The sequence below is a fragment of the Neofelis nebulosa genome, chromosome 4 (assembly GCF_028018385.1).
Source record: "Neofelis nebulosa isolate mNeoNeb1 chromosome 4, mNeoNeb1.pri, whole genome shotgun sequence".
Taxonomy (NCBI): Eukaryota; Metazoa; Chordata; class Mammalia; order Carnivora; family Felidae; genus Neofelis; species Neofelis nebulosa.
The window spans coordinates 5933240-5950791 of NC_080785.1; the positions used below are offsets into that span (position 1 = coordinate 5933240).

The window sequence follows — 17552 nt, forward strand, 5'->3', positions numbered from 1 at the left end:
AGAGGCATGGGGCGCCTGGGTGGCTCAGTCGGTTAAGCGTCCGACTTTGGCTCAGGTCATGATCTCACGGTCTGTGATTTCGAGCCCCATGTCAAGCTCTGTGCTGACAGCTCAGAGCCTGGAGCCTGTTTCAGATTCTGTGTCTCCCTCTCTCTCTGCCCCTCCCCCACTCATGCGCGCGCGCGCGCGCGCTCTCTCTCTCTCTCTCTCTGTGTCAAAAATAAACATAAAAAAAAAATTTTTTTTTTTAAAAACTAGAGAGGCAAGACAGAGGGGTGCCCGGGGGGCTCGGGCGGTTAAGATTTCTGCTCAGGTCCTCGACTCACGGTTTGTGAGATCGAGCCCCGCATCCAGGCTCTGTGCTGACAGCATGGAGCCTGCTTGGGATTCTCTTCCTCTCTCCCTCTCCCTCTCTCTCTCTCTCTCTCTCTCTCTCTCAAATAAATAAACGTTAAAAAAAATTAGGGGTGCCTGGGTGGCTCGGTCGGTTAAGCGTCCAACTCTTGGTTTCTGCTCAGGTCGTGATCTCACAGTTCGGGAGTTCGAGCCCCGCACCGGGCTCTGCACTCGCGGTGCGGAGCCTGCTTGAGATGCTTTCTCTCCCTCTCTCACCGCCTCTCCCCCACTCACACTGTGTCTCTCTCTCAAAATATGTAAACTTAAAAAAAAAAAAAAAAAAAAAAGCCAGAGCGCCTGGGTGGCTCATTCGGTTAAGCGTCTGACTTCCTCTCAGGTCATGATCTCGCGGTTCGTGAGTTTGAGCCCCGCATCGGGCTCTAGCCCCAGGTGTCAAGGACACCTCAGTCTCCCGCCGCGCTAATAAAGGAAATGCAGGTCCCTGTCTGGACCCACAGAGCTCGGTCTCCATCACACCTGCAGCAGAGAGTGTCCTGCTCTGAGGAGAGGCCGCCTGCTCCCTCAGATTCCCAGCGGGGACCCCAGTTTCCATCCTCCAAGGAGAACGATGGTGCGCACGGGAGTCAGCCGGGCTCCCGAGGCCCCTCCGGCCCCCATGTTCTGGTACAGCCTAGGAAAAGGGCTTGGCTTAGATTTCTGAGATAGGAAGTTTTTCAGGAAATAGCAAAGGATTCTGGAAATATTGCGGCCTCAGCAATCGGGACCTTTCACCCAGTTCTTCCTGCCACCCGAGAACGGCCCCGGGCCCCGGTGGGGGCCTGCACCTCTTGATATCTGATTTTACAGAAACAAAACAGCTCCCGCAGGGAGAGGCCACACAGGAGGAGCTGGCTTCCGAGTGTTCTATCTTTGTGTTCCCTCTTCCAGCCCCCGTCTCGGTAGATGAGCAAGGAATCCGGGTCAATCAACACCGGAATCTCTGGCTTTTGTATGGGGCAGGGCTGTGGGGTTGTTACGTCCGGAACTTTACCCTAAAAGGCCTTACGCGGAGGGCCAGCCCGGTGTGGACAGCTGGAACAGCTGGGAAGGTTCCACTCCTCGGCTCTGACGCGGGGAGTTTTTATTGTCCGGTAACAGGAACCACTCCGAGGCACGACCTCTTCTGTGCCTATAACCGGAGCGTCGCGTGAGAAATGTTGGGAACGGTTTGATGTCCGCCACTGAGGCCCAGGGGCCACCGCCCCACCTCGGGTCGGCGGTTCTCGAACATGGGCCTCAGAGGCACCTGAAGGTAAGACGCACAGGGGCCTCACCCTAGAACTTCCGATTCTGGGGGGCCAGGGTGGAGCCCCAGACATCCTCGCGTCTGACAAGTGTCCAGGGCCGTGGCTGCCACTGTTGCTGCTGGGCCAGGGGCCACATTTTGAGAACCACGGACTCAGGCCATGATACCTGCAAAGAAGGGGGGCACAGGCCAGAGTCCCACGCCTGCAGGATCTCACAGTGTAGGGGGGGGTGACCTACCTCCCGCTTTGCCTGGGACCCGGAGGCAGCTGTAGGTTGAACTGTATCCTCCCCAAAGCTGTATTGAAGTCCTGGTTCCGGGTACCTGTGAACGTGGCCTTACTTGGAAATAGGGGCTTTGCAGAGGTCATCAGGTTGAGTGGGGTCACACCGGAGCAAGATGGGTCCTAATCCACTGACTGACGTCCTTATAAGAAGAGGAAGTTTGCCAGATTGAAGGCAGAGGTGAAGGCAGAGATGGGCGGGGAGGAGGCCACAGGCCAGCCACACGAAAGCAGAAGCATGGAACATTCTCCCTCGGAGCCTCCAGAAAAGGAACCCAGGCTGTCGACATCTGGCCTCCAGGACCGTGAGGGGCGGTAAATTCCTGTCATTTCAAGCCCCCCCAATTTGTGATTCTCTGCTGGGGCTGCCCTAGGACCCTCCCACAGGGGCAGTCTCGCAACGTGGGACTTTCACTTTTTTAAAAAATCTCTTTAATGTTTTATTCATTATTTGAGAGAGAGAGAGAGAACCAGTGGAGGAGGGGCAGAGAGAGAGGGAGACACAGAATCCGAAGCAGGCTCCAGGCTCCGAGCTGTCTGTACAGAGCCCGATGCGGGGCCCGAACCCACAAACTGTGAGCTCAAGTTGGATGCTTAACCAACTGAGCCACCCAGGTGCCCCGGGTCTTTCACTTTTAGAACTAGGACAGCTCGAGGCGCCTGGGTGACTCAGACAGCTGGACACCTCAGGTCATGATCTCCAGATCTATGAGTTCAAGCCCCATGTCAGGCTCTGTGCTGACAGCTCAGAGCCTGGAGCCTGCTTCAGATTCTGTGTGTGTGTCTCTCTCTGCTCCTCCCCCACTCACATTCTGTCTCTCTCTCTCTCTCTCTGAAAAATGAATAAACCTTAAAAAATTTTTTTTGACTGAGGCACATGGGTAGCTCAGTTGGTTAAGCGTCGGGCTTCGGCTCAGGTCATGATCTCACAGTCCATGGGTTCGAGCCCCACATCAGGCTCTGTGCTGACAGCTCAGAGCCTGGAACCTGCTTTGGATTCTGTGTCTCCCCCTCTCTCTGCCCCTCCCCTGCTTGCACTCTGTCTCTCTCTCTTTCTCAAAAATAAACATTTAAAAAGTTAAAAAAAAATTTTTTGATAAATAATAAAACTAGGACAGCCCTTGGGGCACCTGGGTGGCTCTATCCGTTGAGCATCCGACCCTCGGCTTTGGCTCAGGTCATGATCTCAGGGTTGTGAGATCGAGCCCCACTTCAGGCTTTGTTCTGACAGTGCGGAGCCTGCTCGGAATTCTCTCTCTCTTTCTCTCTGCCCCTTCCCCGCTTGCACTGTCTCTCTCTCAAATAAATAAATAAAAATTTTAATGATAATAATAAATAACACCAGCACAGCTCTGGCAAACCGGAGCCACTTGGCTAGGACATCCTAAAGGACACATGGCCAGAACTCTCCAGTTTACAAACGAGGAAGCTGAAGTTCAGAGTTGTGACCTGTTGTCCAGTCTGTTTGGGCCGCTATGATGTGGAACGCCACAGGCTAGGGGGGTCGGAGCAAGGTATTTGTCATCATCCGGAGGCGGGGTGTCCAAGATGAAGGAGTGAAAGCCCGGGCAGATTTTGGTGTCTGGTGATCGGCGCTTCCTGGTTCCCAGACAGCGGTCCTCTGGCTGTGTCCCCTCATGGTGGAACAGGAGCTTTTGCCCGAGGCCACTACGGCCATTGGGCGCCTCCCAGAGGACCCACCACCCCCTCATAGCGTCACCTTGTAGATCCACTTGCCACATATGATTCGAGGGGGACGCGTACGTTCAATGTATCGCACCTGACAAGGATCATCTAGCAAATTCATGTGAGACCCAAGCCTCACACCCGTTTTCTAAGAGTTGACCGTGATCCCCGGATGAGTCACATCCGTGTGAATGCATAACGTGTATACACATGTGTGAATGTGAGTGGCCGTCCGACCAAGCCATCCAGGGTGTGGTGGGGGCTCTTTGTGCAGATTCAGATGCAGTAGGGCCGGGGCAGAGCTCTGAAAGGTGCATTTCTTGGGGCGCCTGGGTGGCTCAGTCGGTTGAGCGTCCGACTTCGGCTCGGGTCATGATCTCATGGTCTGTGAGTTCGAGACCCGCGTCCGGCTCTGCGCGGACAGCTTGGAGCCTGGAGCCTGCTTCGGCTTCTGTGTCTCCCTCTGTCTCTGCCCCTCCCCCACTCATGCTCTATCTCCCCCAAAAATAAACATTGAAAAAACATTTTTTTTAATGTGCATTTCTGACAAGTGCGAGGTGATGCTGATGCCCTGGGACCAGAGGCCACGCTGCCTCGGTTTACACAACCCCTCAGGAGGGTGCAGCCCCTGGAATAAATAAAGATCGTGCACCGCTTGCCCGGACGACGGGGACCCACGTTCTCACCCTTCCTCTGCCACCAGGTGGACGGTCCACATTTCTGGATTCACCTTTGTGTTTCCATCTGCAAAATGAAGAATCATTTGAACTGAATTGGTCGTTCCCAACTATGCATGTTTCAAGCTGCATTAAGGTGTTCTGCTGCGAGAATTTAAATTTCCCACTTTTTGGCCAAAATAAAGGTGTTTTGTTTTTTCTAATTTTTTTTTTAACGTTTATTTGTTTTTGAGACAGAGAGAGACAGAGCATGCACAGGGGAGGAGCAGAGAGAGAGGGAGACACAGAATCCGAAACAGGCTCCAGGCTCCGAGCTGTCAGCACAGAGCCCGACACGGGACTCGAACTCACGGACCATGAGATCATGACCTGAGCCGAAGTCGGACGATTAACGGACCAAGCCACCCAGGCGCCCCAAGGTGTTTTCAATTTTAAGGCTGTTTTCCCTACAGTTTTTTCTTTAACAGGTAGCAGGTGCAGCCACGTGCGGTTTTGATTGGATCCCAAATTATACATGGATTTTCCACGTATCAAGTCCTCCGCCAGGCCTGGCAGCATCCCCGGGGTGGGGGCGGGACGGGGGGTGGGCAGTGAAACCCGCCGATGGAGCCTTCAGTCCACCTGCCAGGTTTGCACTGTCGCCCCCTAGAGTCTGAGAGAGGCACAAATCTTGGTGCTGATTTCTTCTTCCCCATTTCCGGACTGTCTACACCTCCCACCCGTGGATGGGGTCCCAAGGCCTGCCCTCTGCCCATGGGGCACACACGACAGAGCAGGCCAGTGCCCCACGGCCACTCACAGTTGCTGGTTGTGACCTGTGACTGGTGCCAGCGACCTGAGAGGCTTTCCATGTTTTCTCCCTCATTTTCTGAGGTTCAGGGTGAAGGAAGATCTGAAAGCGGGGCTCCCTGGGAAAGGGAGGGGAACCGGACCCACTGGGAGATGCTCTGCCCTGGGTTCTGCGTGTTAAGCGGCTCCAGGCAGGAGGGAGGGGACAGAGATGGCATAATGTGCCCCTGGTCAGCCAGGTGGCCTGGCCCCAAGCCCTGGAAGGAGGAGCTCTGTGGGATTTGAGGTTCCGATAGAGTGAGTCCCTTTCTCTGTTCCCACAGACCCCAGCTTTGAGTGGGGTCAAGGGGCCGTGTCTTTTAGGCTTTCTGGTCCAACTGGCCACCCCAGAGTATAGCCCTCACCCTGCCACCGTCTCCTGATGGGTGACTGGCCACCAACAGCTCGAGTGTGACCCTTCCTGAGGGCACCATAGCGCCTGGTCTTTGGGCTCACGCACACCCTCGTTTCAGACAGGTGTCCATCCTGTCCACCTGCTGCCCTCTGCTGGACCCTCCTGGATTCGAACAGGAAGACACGGTGCTCCCGTCATCCTTTACCCCCGCTGGGGCGGAGCTCCTGCTGCGGACTAGTTTTGGTTTTTTAAATTTTTTTAATGTTTATTTGTTTTTGAGAGACAGAGACAGAGCGCGAGCAGGGGAGGGGCAGAGAGAGAGGGAGACACAGAATCTGAAACAGGCTCCAGGCTCTGAGCGGTCAGCACAGAGCCGGACACGGGGCTTGAACTCACGAACCGCGTAATGGTGACCTGAGCCAAAGTCGGACGCTTAACCGACTGAGCCACCCAGGCGCCCCTGCACTCTAGTTTGGATCCAAAAGCAAAACCCCTTTCCCAGTGTGAACTCCACAAACTTATCCTATTTGTGACGCTACTATGGAAATCACGTCCCCACTAGATTAGCCAACTGTGCCCACATGACCTGCCTCTTTCTGCCCATTTTGCCCCTGCCCCCAACTGATGGGGTGCCCCCTCCCCAGTTCTCAGCCACCATCAAGACTAAGACCATGTGGGGCGCCTGGGTGGCTCAGTCGGTTATGCATCCAGGTCTGGGTTTCGGCTCCGGTCATGATCTCACGGTGTCATGGGTTTGAGCCCCATGTTGGGCTCTGCGCTGACAGCTCGGAGCCTGGAGCCTGCTTCACATTCTGTGTCTCCCTGCCTCTCAGCTCCTCCCCTGCTCATGCTCTGTCTCTCAGTAATAAATAAACGTTAAAAAAAATAATAAAATAATAATAAAAATAAAGAAAGAAACTTAAAAAAAGTGTACGAATTGTAATCTCTTTGAGGGTAAGGACACGAGTTTTGCATTCAAATCCGAGCCCCAGTGCGTACTTACTCTGTGACCTCAGGCCAGTGACTTACTCTGTGCCTCACTTTCTGCATCTACAGAATGGGGGTGGTAATAATACCTGCCTCTTAAGATTGCTGAGGGACTTAAGTGGCATAATGTATGTTGTGTTAGTCGGTTGGTCCCTGGCTGCATAAACGCTGTGAGATTACTGTCCCTGGTGTTGAACTTGCTTTAATTCCAAGCCTTCCTGCTACCCGCCCCCCAGTAATTGGGGGTGTCGTTATTATAACCACCACTAGGGGTCAGGCTTTGGCGCCTCACTTACCAAGCACACTTCTCCGGTGGGAGAGGGGCCAAGGGGATGTCTCGAGAACCCAAACGTTCAACTTTTGCGGCTCCCACCCTTTCTTTCCCTGCCCTAATCCAACACTCACTTCCTCCGCTGGAGACCTCCAGCCCCTCCTCTGGGAGGGAGATGCGTTCGGTCTTCTAGAAGTAGACCTAAAACAGGGCAGAGCCAGAACCCGGTGAGGCTTGGCCCTGAGCAACCCGGAGGAAGCTTTCACCCCTTCCCCCCGGAGGTTCAAGGCCCCACTGGTCCACAGACAGGCCCCCCTCAGAGGGGCACAGATTCTGGCTAAAGGAGCTCCCTCCCTGTCCACCAGTGGCCAGGCTGTCCCCAAGCTGCCCAGTGCACTTTCCGGGCACACACTAACCCAACCCCAACATCCCGATGCTAATATGGTACCATCGGCGTACTCGCCCTCATTTACTCCTGCATTTATGCAGCCTTGGCTGCATCCAGTGGAGGTGAAGGTAAGTTCCTGCTTCACCCAGCAATTTCACACAGAGGCGTGGCCCCCAGACTCTGCGGGATTGGCCCCTGGGGCATTTGGACATTTGAAGGTGTTTCCATTCGTCAGAATAATAGAGGAGGGACAAGCCTTTAATGGGCAGGGCCAGGGGTATTTGATATCGTGCAACAAGCAACAAGGAACAGTCCTACAATTTCACCCCAAACACATTGTATTCTTTGCGTGTTTTTTTTTTTTTAATGTTTATTTACTTGAGAGAGAGGAGAGAGAGAGAGAGAGGCAGCAGGGGAGGGGCAGAGAGAGACACACACACACACAGAATTCAAAGCAGGCTCCAGGCTCTGAGCTGTCAGCACAGAGCCCGATGTGGGGCTTGAACTCACAAACTGAGAGATCACGACCTGAGCCTAAATCAAGAGTTGGACACTTAACAGACTGAGCCAATATTTCAGAAACTGGGGTCACAGACAGTACAATAACAGTAAAAATATTCAGGATACTTGTACAATGTTACCACACTGTAAAAATGTATATTATTTCCAGGTACACACACATAAGAAAGGCATGAAAACATTCAAAGAAATAATAAACACAAAAATCAGGCTAGTGGGTATTTCTGGAGAAAGAAGGCCTTTTTTCTTTTTTCTTTTTTTTTTAATGTTTATTCGTTTTTGAGAGCAAGAGAGACAGAGCACGAACAAGGGAGGGGCAGAGAGAGAGGGAGACACAGAATCCAAAGCAGGCTCCAGGCTCTGAGCTGTCAGCACAGAGCCCGACGCGGGGCTCGAACCCACAAACTGTGAGATCACGACCTGAGCCGAAGTTGGACACTTAACCGACTTAGCCACCCCGGTGTCCCCAAAATAAAATTTATATCTAAAAAAAAAAAAAAAAGATCCTTAATTTTCCCAGTTAAAAATAAGGGAACAGACTTTCCATCCCTCGTTTTTCTTCTAGACTTTCTCTCTCAGTTCATCTCATATGTATGCATGTCTCTTAATGGCTAAATAAGCGGCTTGCCAGTCTGAAAACTCAGGAATGTTTCCTCCAGGAGCTGGGAGCCACCTCTGAAACATAATCATCAGGGTAGATATCGCCCCACCTCCCGGTTTCCTGGGTGGAGAGGGCTTAACGCCAGCTGTCCCTTTACTCTGAATTGCAAAACCTATCTCCCAGCACAAAGATGCAAGGAAATCAGCAATTTCTCTTGAGAACACGTGTGACGAGCCGCATCTGCCTGACTACATAAAAGACTGAGATGTCCTGGTCTTTGCAATCTCTGCAGCAGATGGCCTGTGATACACTTCACATTCAAGTTTAATGCTTATTCAATAATACAACGGTTTTCTTCCTCTTCTACCTGTATGGACAGGCTTCCTGGGTTGGGAGATTGTGCTTTTAATTATATTTCCCCAACAGGGCCCGTGTCGGGAGGCAAACGCTGGAATGTGTGGTTTGGCCAGTGTGGATTCCTGTGGGGGCCACGGCAGGGCCAGGTCCGCTGAGAGGCCTATCCTTGGACAGCCTCCCGGAACAGGGGCAAGGTCACCCTGGTGCCCCCAAGAATTGCGTGACCTCCTCTTCTGAGTCAGAGGCGTCTCATCTGTGAAATGGTGCTGAAAAATACTTTCCTCAAAGTAGGAATCAAAGTAGGGATCAAGGATGAGCATTGATTGGGGGTAGGGGACAGCATTCAGGGAGCAAGAACGAAGAAGGGGAGGAAGAAGGGAGGACCACTTGGCATAGAGATGGGGCTGTGGGGGGACAGCCACCAGGCATTGGGGGCCATCGGAGCGGTGGTGGTACGTTTCGGGTGGGGCTGGAAGGTAAGACCAGAGCAGCAGGCAGGGGGCCAGGCAAGGGCTGTCTTCTTTGCTCCCAGGAGCTAGGTTCCATCCTTGTATCCTTGTTACTGAGAAAAAACTCAGTGACAGCCTGAACGTGGGTGACCAGGTGAGAAAAGGACGGGGCGGGAGGTCTGGGAAGGCTCTGTGCCCAAGGAAGGGGCAGCACGGATCCACACCCTGAGCGCTAGAGACGCCCCAGCCCAAGGCAGCGGGGAGGCAGTGGGGCCCGGCACGTGTGTGTGTGTGTGTGTGTGTGCGCGCGCGCGCGCGCCCCTGACTCAGCAGGGACCGCCGGCGGGCTGGGGTCAGAGGCAGAGTAGACCCTGGGGGTGCTGGCTGGGGCTCGCTGGGCCGCGATGACTCCGCAGGCACCCGGCCGTCCCCGGGCAGGGGCGGGGCGCACGGCCGGGCTCCCGGCGCCCGGGGTTCGGTCCCACGGGCGGCCCGGGGCGGCCCCAGGCGGGCTTAGCGCACCGGACAACACTAACGCCCCGGCCAGCAAATCTTTTGTCCGGGGCGGCGCTGACCCAGCAGGGCGCCGCCCGCTTATAAAGGGGCCTGCAGCCCGAGGGGCGGGGACACCATGGCGCAGTGCTCCGGCAAGGTGAGTGTCGTCCCTCCCGGCCCGACGTTAACGACGTTACCCACACTGCGTTCCACTTTTCCCCCGTTCCGGGGAGGCGGGGGCCAAACCTAACTCTTCGCACCGTTCGTCCTTTGCATCTGACAGACCTGAGCGAAACTGGCAAAATGTCCTACCCAAACCGGGCGCGCTGGCCTCTCTGGTGTGCGAGGTGGGAAGGCCCGGTCCCTACCCCCTCCATCAGTGGCTCTGGAGAGGTTTGAGGGATCCTGGAATCCTCTGGGTGACTAGTTCTCCCTAAATATCTCTGGGCCATCGGCCAGGCCTGTCTTGGGCAGGAAGGTGGCGAATTTGGATCTCCCCCAACCATTCTCGCTGGCTAATCCGATGCAGCCTCTGTCTCCAGGGGCCGCATTCAGGGTCAGTGCGTGAGCACATTATTCAGTCCGCACTGGCTAGGTTATGCGTCAGTAACAGACAACCCCCAAGAGCCCCTCTCGCCCCTGCACACCCTCCCCCAGGCCCAGAGGCACAGCTGGGGAGTCACGCCCTGGGCTCTCAGAGCTTCTGCCCAAGGGGCCCAGAAGGGAAGTCCTTGGCATCGGCACAAATGATTACACCGGTTACCAGGCCCCAGGACACGTTAGTTTGTACTTTGCCAGGGCCCTTCGAGGCGCACAATTCTTGAAAACCAGATAGTTACTGAATGGTTGGAGTTTTAGGGTACACCGCAGTAAATGAACTTTGGGGTTGATAGCGTGCATGTTGTTTAGGGACAAGGAGAACCTGTCCGTGCTACGTTGCCGTAGGACACGGTGCCTGAACTGCCCACCGAGTTGGTAATGTTCCAGATCTGACACATGCCTGTCACCCACAGGAGAGGCCTAGTACACAAAGGGATGAGTTACATTGAAAAAGCCCCCTTTTTAGCCATTAATCCCTGCACCAGGCTCCGACTGGTCACTGCATTCAGTGTTTCCCGTTAAGGGGCCCGGTCCCAGGCACTCGACTTTCTGAAAATTCATTGTTTGGTTATGATGATGGGGTTGTGGGTGAAATGCTTTTTTTCTGAAAACACTTGGATGTTACGTTTTAACAATGAACAAAAATTGAGTGTAAGGAATGCAGTGGGAGGGGCGCCTGGGTGGCTCAGTCGGTTGAGCGTTGACTTCGGCTCAGGTCGTGATCCCGCAGTTGGTGGGTTCGAGCCCCGCGTCAGGCTCTGTGCTGACAGCTCAGAGCCTGGAGCTGCTTCGGATTCTGTGTCTCCCTCTCTGTCTCTGCCCCTCCCCCGCTTGCACTCTGTCTCTCTCTCTCTCTGTCTCTCAAAATTAAACATTAAAAAAAAATTTTTTTAATGCATTGTGAGTTTGAAAGGAGCCTGTTTTCAAATGGGCCAGGGACAAAGGGGGAATCCCTGTCCCCAGATATTTTCTGAAATTTGGTTGCTCAACCGTGAGCTCCCAGAGTAGGGAGGGCCAGGCCCCAGACCTCAACCCATCTTGCATTCATTCCTTCACCCAGCTAACGGTGTTGAGCCCCTGCTGTACGCAGCAGGCCTGGGAATCAGGGTTCAATCGAGGGTGTTGGACCCCAGCTGTCTGCTCCCAAGACTGAAAGGAGAAAGCCCCTGACCCCGAGCCCTCTAACCTGGCCTTTCTAGATCACCTTCTATGAAGGCAAGCACTTCACGGGACGGAAACTCGAGGTCTATGGGGACTGTGACAACTTCCAGGACCGAGGCTTTATGAACCGGGTGAACTCCATCCGCGTGGAGAGCGGAGCCTGGGTCTGCTACGATCACCCCGACTTCCGGGGCCAACAGTTCATCCTGGAGCACGGCAACTACCCTGACTTCCTCTGCTGGAACGGCCACAACGACCACATGGGGTCCTGCCGGCCCGTGGGGATGGTGAGTGGGCCTCTGGCTGGGGGCCTCCTGCCAGAGTGACCGAGGGTCCGTGCTGCATGGTCTTCCCAGCTTTAAGATCTGATGAGGCTGTGGGATGTTTTAAGATGCAGAGATGCCCCCCCACCCCACAGACCCGCCATCCCCACCCCCCACCCCCCACCCCCCCCGCTGCCCCGTGTGTGGGCTGGCATGGGAATGAACAGGAGAGCCAGAGCCAGCTTCTGGAAGTCCTGTTTGTGTTTTTGAGAGAGCGGGGGAGGGGCAGAGGGAGAGGGAGAAAGGATCCCAAGCAGACCCCAGGCCCAGCACAGAGCCCGATGCAGGGCTCCATCTCACGAACCGTGAGGTCATGACCTGAGCCCAAATCAAGAGTCGGTCGGTCGCTTCACCGGCTGAGCCCCCCAGGCGCCCCTGCCCCTGGAGTTTTTATACCTGACATTTACAGGCACGTATCAGGGAACCACCTTCCATTTCTGACCCCAAAATCTTGCTGAACTTTCCACTTAGAATGCTGTTGGAAATATTACAAGTTTCGATTTGCAACTGGACGGGGGAGAATGTAACCTAAGCAGGGCTGATTCGGGCCTGGTGTGTCCGCTCCTGTGGGTCATTGTGTCGCGCTTTTCAGGCGGCTTTGATGCTCTGGCTGTGGAATGACTGAAGGAGGTGACTAAGTCACCAGCTGGTCCTCGGGGAATTTGGGGGCGGGTCTCTGGGAGCCACACGAGCGGCTGTCATCTCACAGCGTGGCCCGGTGTGTGTAGGGAGAGTGTAGGAGGGACGTCACTACCCACGGTGATCGTTCATGTCTGCCCCCCCCCCCCCCCCCGCCCCCGGAAGGGGGATCCGAGGACGTAGGATTCACACAAGTTACCAGTGCTAGCTGACCGGCTCTGAGGTCCACATGGTCAGGTGGGAAATGGCAGATTCCTGAACCAGAGGGTCCTCAGAGTCTCAGCCGTGTGTCTGTAGAAGGACCTGTCCCTGGATGTGGGGGCCAGGTGGTCCTAAGTGAACATCTTAGGAACCCCAGGGAAGGGGCCTCCTGTATGGGGGCCCCCCCTCTCTTCCACACGAGTCCGGGGCTTTGGCATCTCAGATCGTAAGTATGCTCCCTTGGTATTTCCACCAGGCCAGAGACATTTGGAAAAAGGAGCTAATGTGGTTGGCCCTGGATCTTGCATACTGCTGTTTAAAAAGAAAAAAAGGGGCGCCTGGGTGGCGCCGTCGGTGAAGCGTCCGACTTCGGCCAGGTCACGATCTCGCGGTCCGTGAGTTCGAGCCCCGCGTCGGGCTCTGGGCCGACGGCTCGGAGCCCGGAGCCTGTTTCCGATTCTGTGTCTCCCTCTCTCTCTGCCCCTCCCCCGTTCAGCTCTGTCTCTCTCTGTCCCAAAAATAAATAAAAAAAAAACATTGAAAAAAAAAAATTTAAAGATATGAATAATGGAGGGGCGCCTGGGTGGCGCCGTCAGTGAAGCGTCCGACTTCGGCCAGGTCACGATCTCGCGGTCCGTGACTTCGAGCCCCGCGTCAGGCTCTGGGCTGATGGCTCGGAGCCTGGAGCCTGTTTCCGATTCTGTGTCTCCCTCTCTCTGACCCTCCCCCGTTCATGCTCTGTCTCTCTCTGTCCCAAAAATAAATAAAAAAAAAACATTGAAAAAAAAAAATTTAAAGATATGAATAATGGAGGGGCGCCTGGGTGGCGCCGTCGGTGAAGCGTCCGACTTCGGCCAGGTCACGATCTCGCGGTCCGTGACTTCGAGCCCCGCGTCGGGCTCTGGGCCGACGGCTCGGAGCCTGGAGCCTGTTTCCGATTCTGTGTCTCCCTCTCTCTCTGCCCCTCCCCGTTCATGCTCTGTCTCTCTCTGTCCCAAAAATAAATAAAAAACGTTGAAAAAAATAAATAAATAAAATAAATAAATAAAAAAAAAAAAATTTAAGCTTATTTATTTAGAGAGAGACAGAGCGTGAGCAGGGGAGGGGCAGAGAGGGCCGGAACGAGAGAGAATCCCAAGCAGTCTCCACACTGCCAACCCGGAGCCCGATGTGGGGCTTGAACCCACAAAACCGTGAGATCATGACCTGAGCTGAAACTCAGTGTCAGGCCCTTAACCTTAAAGACTGAGCCACCCACAGGCCCTTGCATAATGCTGTTTTTATGTAAACTATCCCGGAGCCTGCTGGGAAATGGCCCTCCTCTGTCTTTTGGAAATGCAAGGAATCTTATAGGGTGCTATATAGTGTCATCCCAGTAAGCCAGCTGGGATTCCAGCAAATGAGATCTCTGTTATTTGTTTTAGATTTTTGGCTTCGTGTTTTAATAAAAGGTTCTGTTACAGTTTGTAAAATATTATCCTTGAGAGGCTTGCCCGTGGCCTGAGGCCCCAGGGTGGGGATGGAGGGCAGAGGAATGCGTTGGTGTGGCTGGGGCCTACGTCCCCCAGTGCAGGCACCAGAAGGGAACCCAGCGGCCCAGGCCCTGGTCAGAGCGCGGCCACTGTGTCCCCCGGCGGTCTGGCCCGCTCCAACCCTTGGATTCTTTAGTTGAGGAGAGAGGAGATTGGACTGGTTCAGGGGCCCTGAAGCCTTTTAAAGTGATCGACCCCTCTCATCCAGCCAGATCTCATGTCCCAGAACAAGCAGAGTGCTGGGTGGGCCACTTAGGTTGGGGTGGCAGGCACTCACCGCCACTCCCCCAGCATCGGGTGCCCCGAGCCCCGGGGCGATTCCGAGTTTCTGGCCACGTGGGTTCTGTGTTGGGGGGGAATGGGACTCAGCACCGTTTGCCTTCTTTCCTTCCTCCGTTCCCGCGGGCCCGCAGCATGGGGAGAATTTCCGCTTGGAGATCTTCGAGGGGTGCAACTTCACCGGCCAGTGCCTGGAGTTTCAGGACGACTGTCCCTTCCTGCAGAGCCGGGGCTGGGCCAAGAACTGTGTCAACGCCGTCAAGGTGTATGGGGATGGCGCGTGAGTAGAGGCCGCAAGGCCGCCGACCGCGGCCCGGCTGGGCCCTGCACAGCCAAGTGTGTGGGGAGGCCGCCGGGCGGGCCCGACACCAGCAGCGGGGGAGGCCCGGCACCCCCTCAGCTGCCTCCTCTATCCCAGTCAAGCAGCGGGGAGGCTTCCTCCGTGGCTCCAGAAGGCCGTGGTGAGGGGACGTGGGGCCCCAGAGGTAGGCCTCCCCAGTGGGAGCAGACGTAGCAGGGCCCTTTGTGGACTAACGGTTCTCTAAGATTAGACTGAGCTCGGGGACAGTACTTTGGTCCCCTCGAACCAGAGGAAGCCCGCTCACCCTGCACACCCCGGTCCTACTCGGCCAAGGGGACCCCTGAGCTGGAGCTCTCCTACCGAGCCGGCAGACCCCTGCCACACAGCCCCTCCGGGGAGCTGGACGTCATGGCGGCTCACTTCCGGTGGACAGGTTGTGGCCACGGGGGTTTTGCCCAGGGCGTGTCTGCCCTGCTCCTGGAGAGTGGTCAGGACCCCCGTGCTGGCCTGGCTTCTGCCAGCCCCCCCGTATAGTCAGCTCCTCCTGTGAGCCAGTGGGTAGCGTCATCTCCGTTTACAGAGAAGCAAGCGGAGGCTCCGAAAGTGACCTCGCCCCGCTCGCTCGTGAACCGCACAGCGGGGGTGGCAGCCGGGCGTCAAGTCAGAGTGTCCCCGGTGTGGAGCAGGGAGCCTCCCCTGACCTCAGTCCCGGCCCCTCTGCAGAAGAGCCCCACGCGGGTTCCGGGAACCTGGCTCCCGTCACAGCAGCTAAGGGGTCCAGTTGCTGTCTGTGAGCCCGAGGTGGGGGATCAGGGCACGTCGCGAGAGGTTCAAGAGTGGTCACGGGAGGGACTGAATGGAGGTTGTGGCTGAGCCAGAGGGAGCACTGGACCCCGGCCCCCCGGCCCCCCCAGGGGGATTCTCTCCTCCTTCCCAGAGTCCCAGGAGGACTCAGCTCCCTCCCTGCTATTTCTCTGTCACTCTGACTCTATCCAGGGTTCCTTTTCTCCTGTCTGCCTTTCTCTGCCTTTCAGAAATGTTTGCCCTCAGTTGAAGGCCTCTGGGAATCCGGGGGTAGAATTCCAGAACAACAGTTTGCCTGGAAAACGACCGGCTAAATTATGTCTCGTGAGGCCAGAGTCATACCTTTGCGTGGAAGGTGTCCTGAGACCCTAGCCACAGTCCCCCAACACCCACCCTGGGAAGACTCCAGGGGCCTCTTTAGGAAAAGGGGGCGGGGGAGGGTGGGAGCTAAGAGTTTTGAGTGCAGGGGCCCGGGGTCTCCTGTAGCTCCCGCTTACTCAGCGGCTGTGTATGGCCAGCCCCACATCTCACCCAGGGCTCTGCTCTCCTCCCTACGGGGGTTCACCCTTTGCTCCTGTGACTACCTTTAAAAAAAAAAAAAAAAAGTAAGCCCTTGGCCAGGGTGATGGCCTGGACCACCGGGTCTGGGGGCGGTGACCTCCATCAAGCCCTTTCCTGGGGTCTGATGGGGAGCCTCCAGGCAGGTCTCCCTACCGCCTCCCAGACACCAGCCGCGGTGTTCCGCTGGTTCCCGAGTCAGCTCAGGATCGACCTGTCCCCACAGACCCGGGTTCTGGGGGGCATTTGGAGGGAAATGTGCCAGGTCGCTCTCCCTACTTCCTGCCACCCCCCAAAGAGCACAGTCCTTGCTGTGGGTGGGCCACGCCCCCTCCTCCCTCCCTCTTCATGCCTGGTCCCCAAAGTCACAGCAGGAAGCCCGGGAGACCGGAGACGTTTACTGCAGAGGCCCAGCCTGTCCTTCCTCTTCTTCCTTTTGGGGACTCCTACATATACGCCACCTTGGGCCTGAGCCACCCACGGGCATGAGGAGCGGGAGGAGGGGGGAGGGGCAGGAAGGCTAGGGGTGTGGGGAGGCCAGGGTGAGCCAGGTCTGCCCTGAGCTCCCCAGCGGCTCACGTACTGGGCCTCTCTCTTCATTCCTGACCCCTGACCCTTGTGCAGACTGCGCCAGGAGCCAGATGTGGAGTCGGGATGGGGCAGGAAGGGGGTGGCCGGGGAAGCTGCCCTAAGCAGGCGACTCGGGCCGGGGCGGGGGGCGGGGGGGGGGTATGGTGAGGGGGGTGGCGTGTGACTTGGGCAGTCACTCCCTTCTCTGGGCGGGCTGGGCTCAGAAATTCTGAGTCTGTGTCTCAGCCAGGAGAAGGCTCCTTCAGCAGCCGAGTGCCTTGGGGGGGCGAGGGCCACAGTGGGGTTCGCTGCAAAGACAGAGTCAGGGCACCCCATGGCCTGGGCCGGAAGGACCCCAGCAACCGGATCGGGGCGTGTGGCCCCGCTTTGCTTCCCGCGGTGGAAGAGCCAAGGGTGAGGGAGCATCAGAAGGGAGGAGGAGAGGCCAGCCCCACAGGCCCTGCCCCACGCCTCTCCCCCTCAGCTCGGGCCCCCACATTGGCCGGGAGGGGTGAGGGGTGGCGGGCAGGCGGGAGGCGGTCAGACCCTGTGCTGCTCAGCGGCTCACGGCCGCCTGGCCTCCCTCTGGCCGCAGGTGGGTCCTGTACGAGGAGCCCAACTACCACGGCCGCATGTACCTGGTGGGGCGTGGTGACTTCCGCAACTACTCGGACTGGGAGGCCCACAGCTCTCGCGTCCAGTCGGTCCGCAGGGTGGTCAACTTCTTCTAGCGGCAGCCCCTTCCGGCCCCACCCTGGGCTCAGATCCTGAGGAATAAAGATCATGGAAAAGGAGAGCTGAGCTGGCCTGAGTGATTTCCCCGCCCCTCCCTGACCGTGGGGCAGCCGGCAGGGCACCTGGGGCCCCGGGCTCAGGCCGGGGAGCTGAGGGCGGCGGAAGGGGCCAGAAGGGATCTACGGGCCCTGGAGCCGAGCCCTTTCATTTGACACGGGAGAGGCGTGCGCCCTGAGCGGGAAGGACAGCCTCCGGTCCCAGAGCCAGCTCCCCGTGGAGCCAGGATAGGGCCAGAGCGCCCGTTAGGGGAG

The 17552-nt window shown here is 56.6% G+C and overlaps 1 protein-coding gene across 1 annotated transcript; it reads left to right on the forward strand.

The window, feature by feature from the left end:
* The first annotated feature begins 9556 nt into the window (after nucleotides 1-9556).
* Nucleotides 9557-17300, forward strand: CRYGN (crystallin gamma N). Its single transcript, XM_058723761.1, has 4 exons — nucleotides 9557-9695; nucleotides 11338-11586; nucleotides 14408-14553; nucleotides 17102-17300. The coding sequence occupies exons 1-4, from the start codon at nucleotides 9675-9677 to the stop codon at nucleotides 17235-17237; spliced, it is 552 nt and encodes a 183-aa protein (XP_058579744.1). The 5' UTR covers nucleotides 9557-9674; the 3' UTR covers nucleotides 17238-17300.
* Nucleotides 17301-17552: the final 252 nt, after the last annotated feature.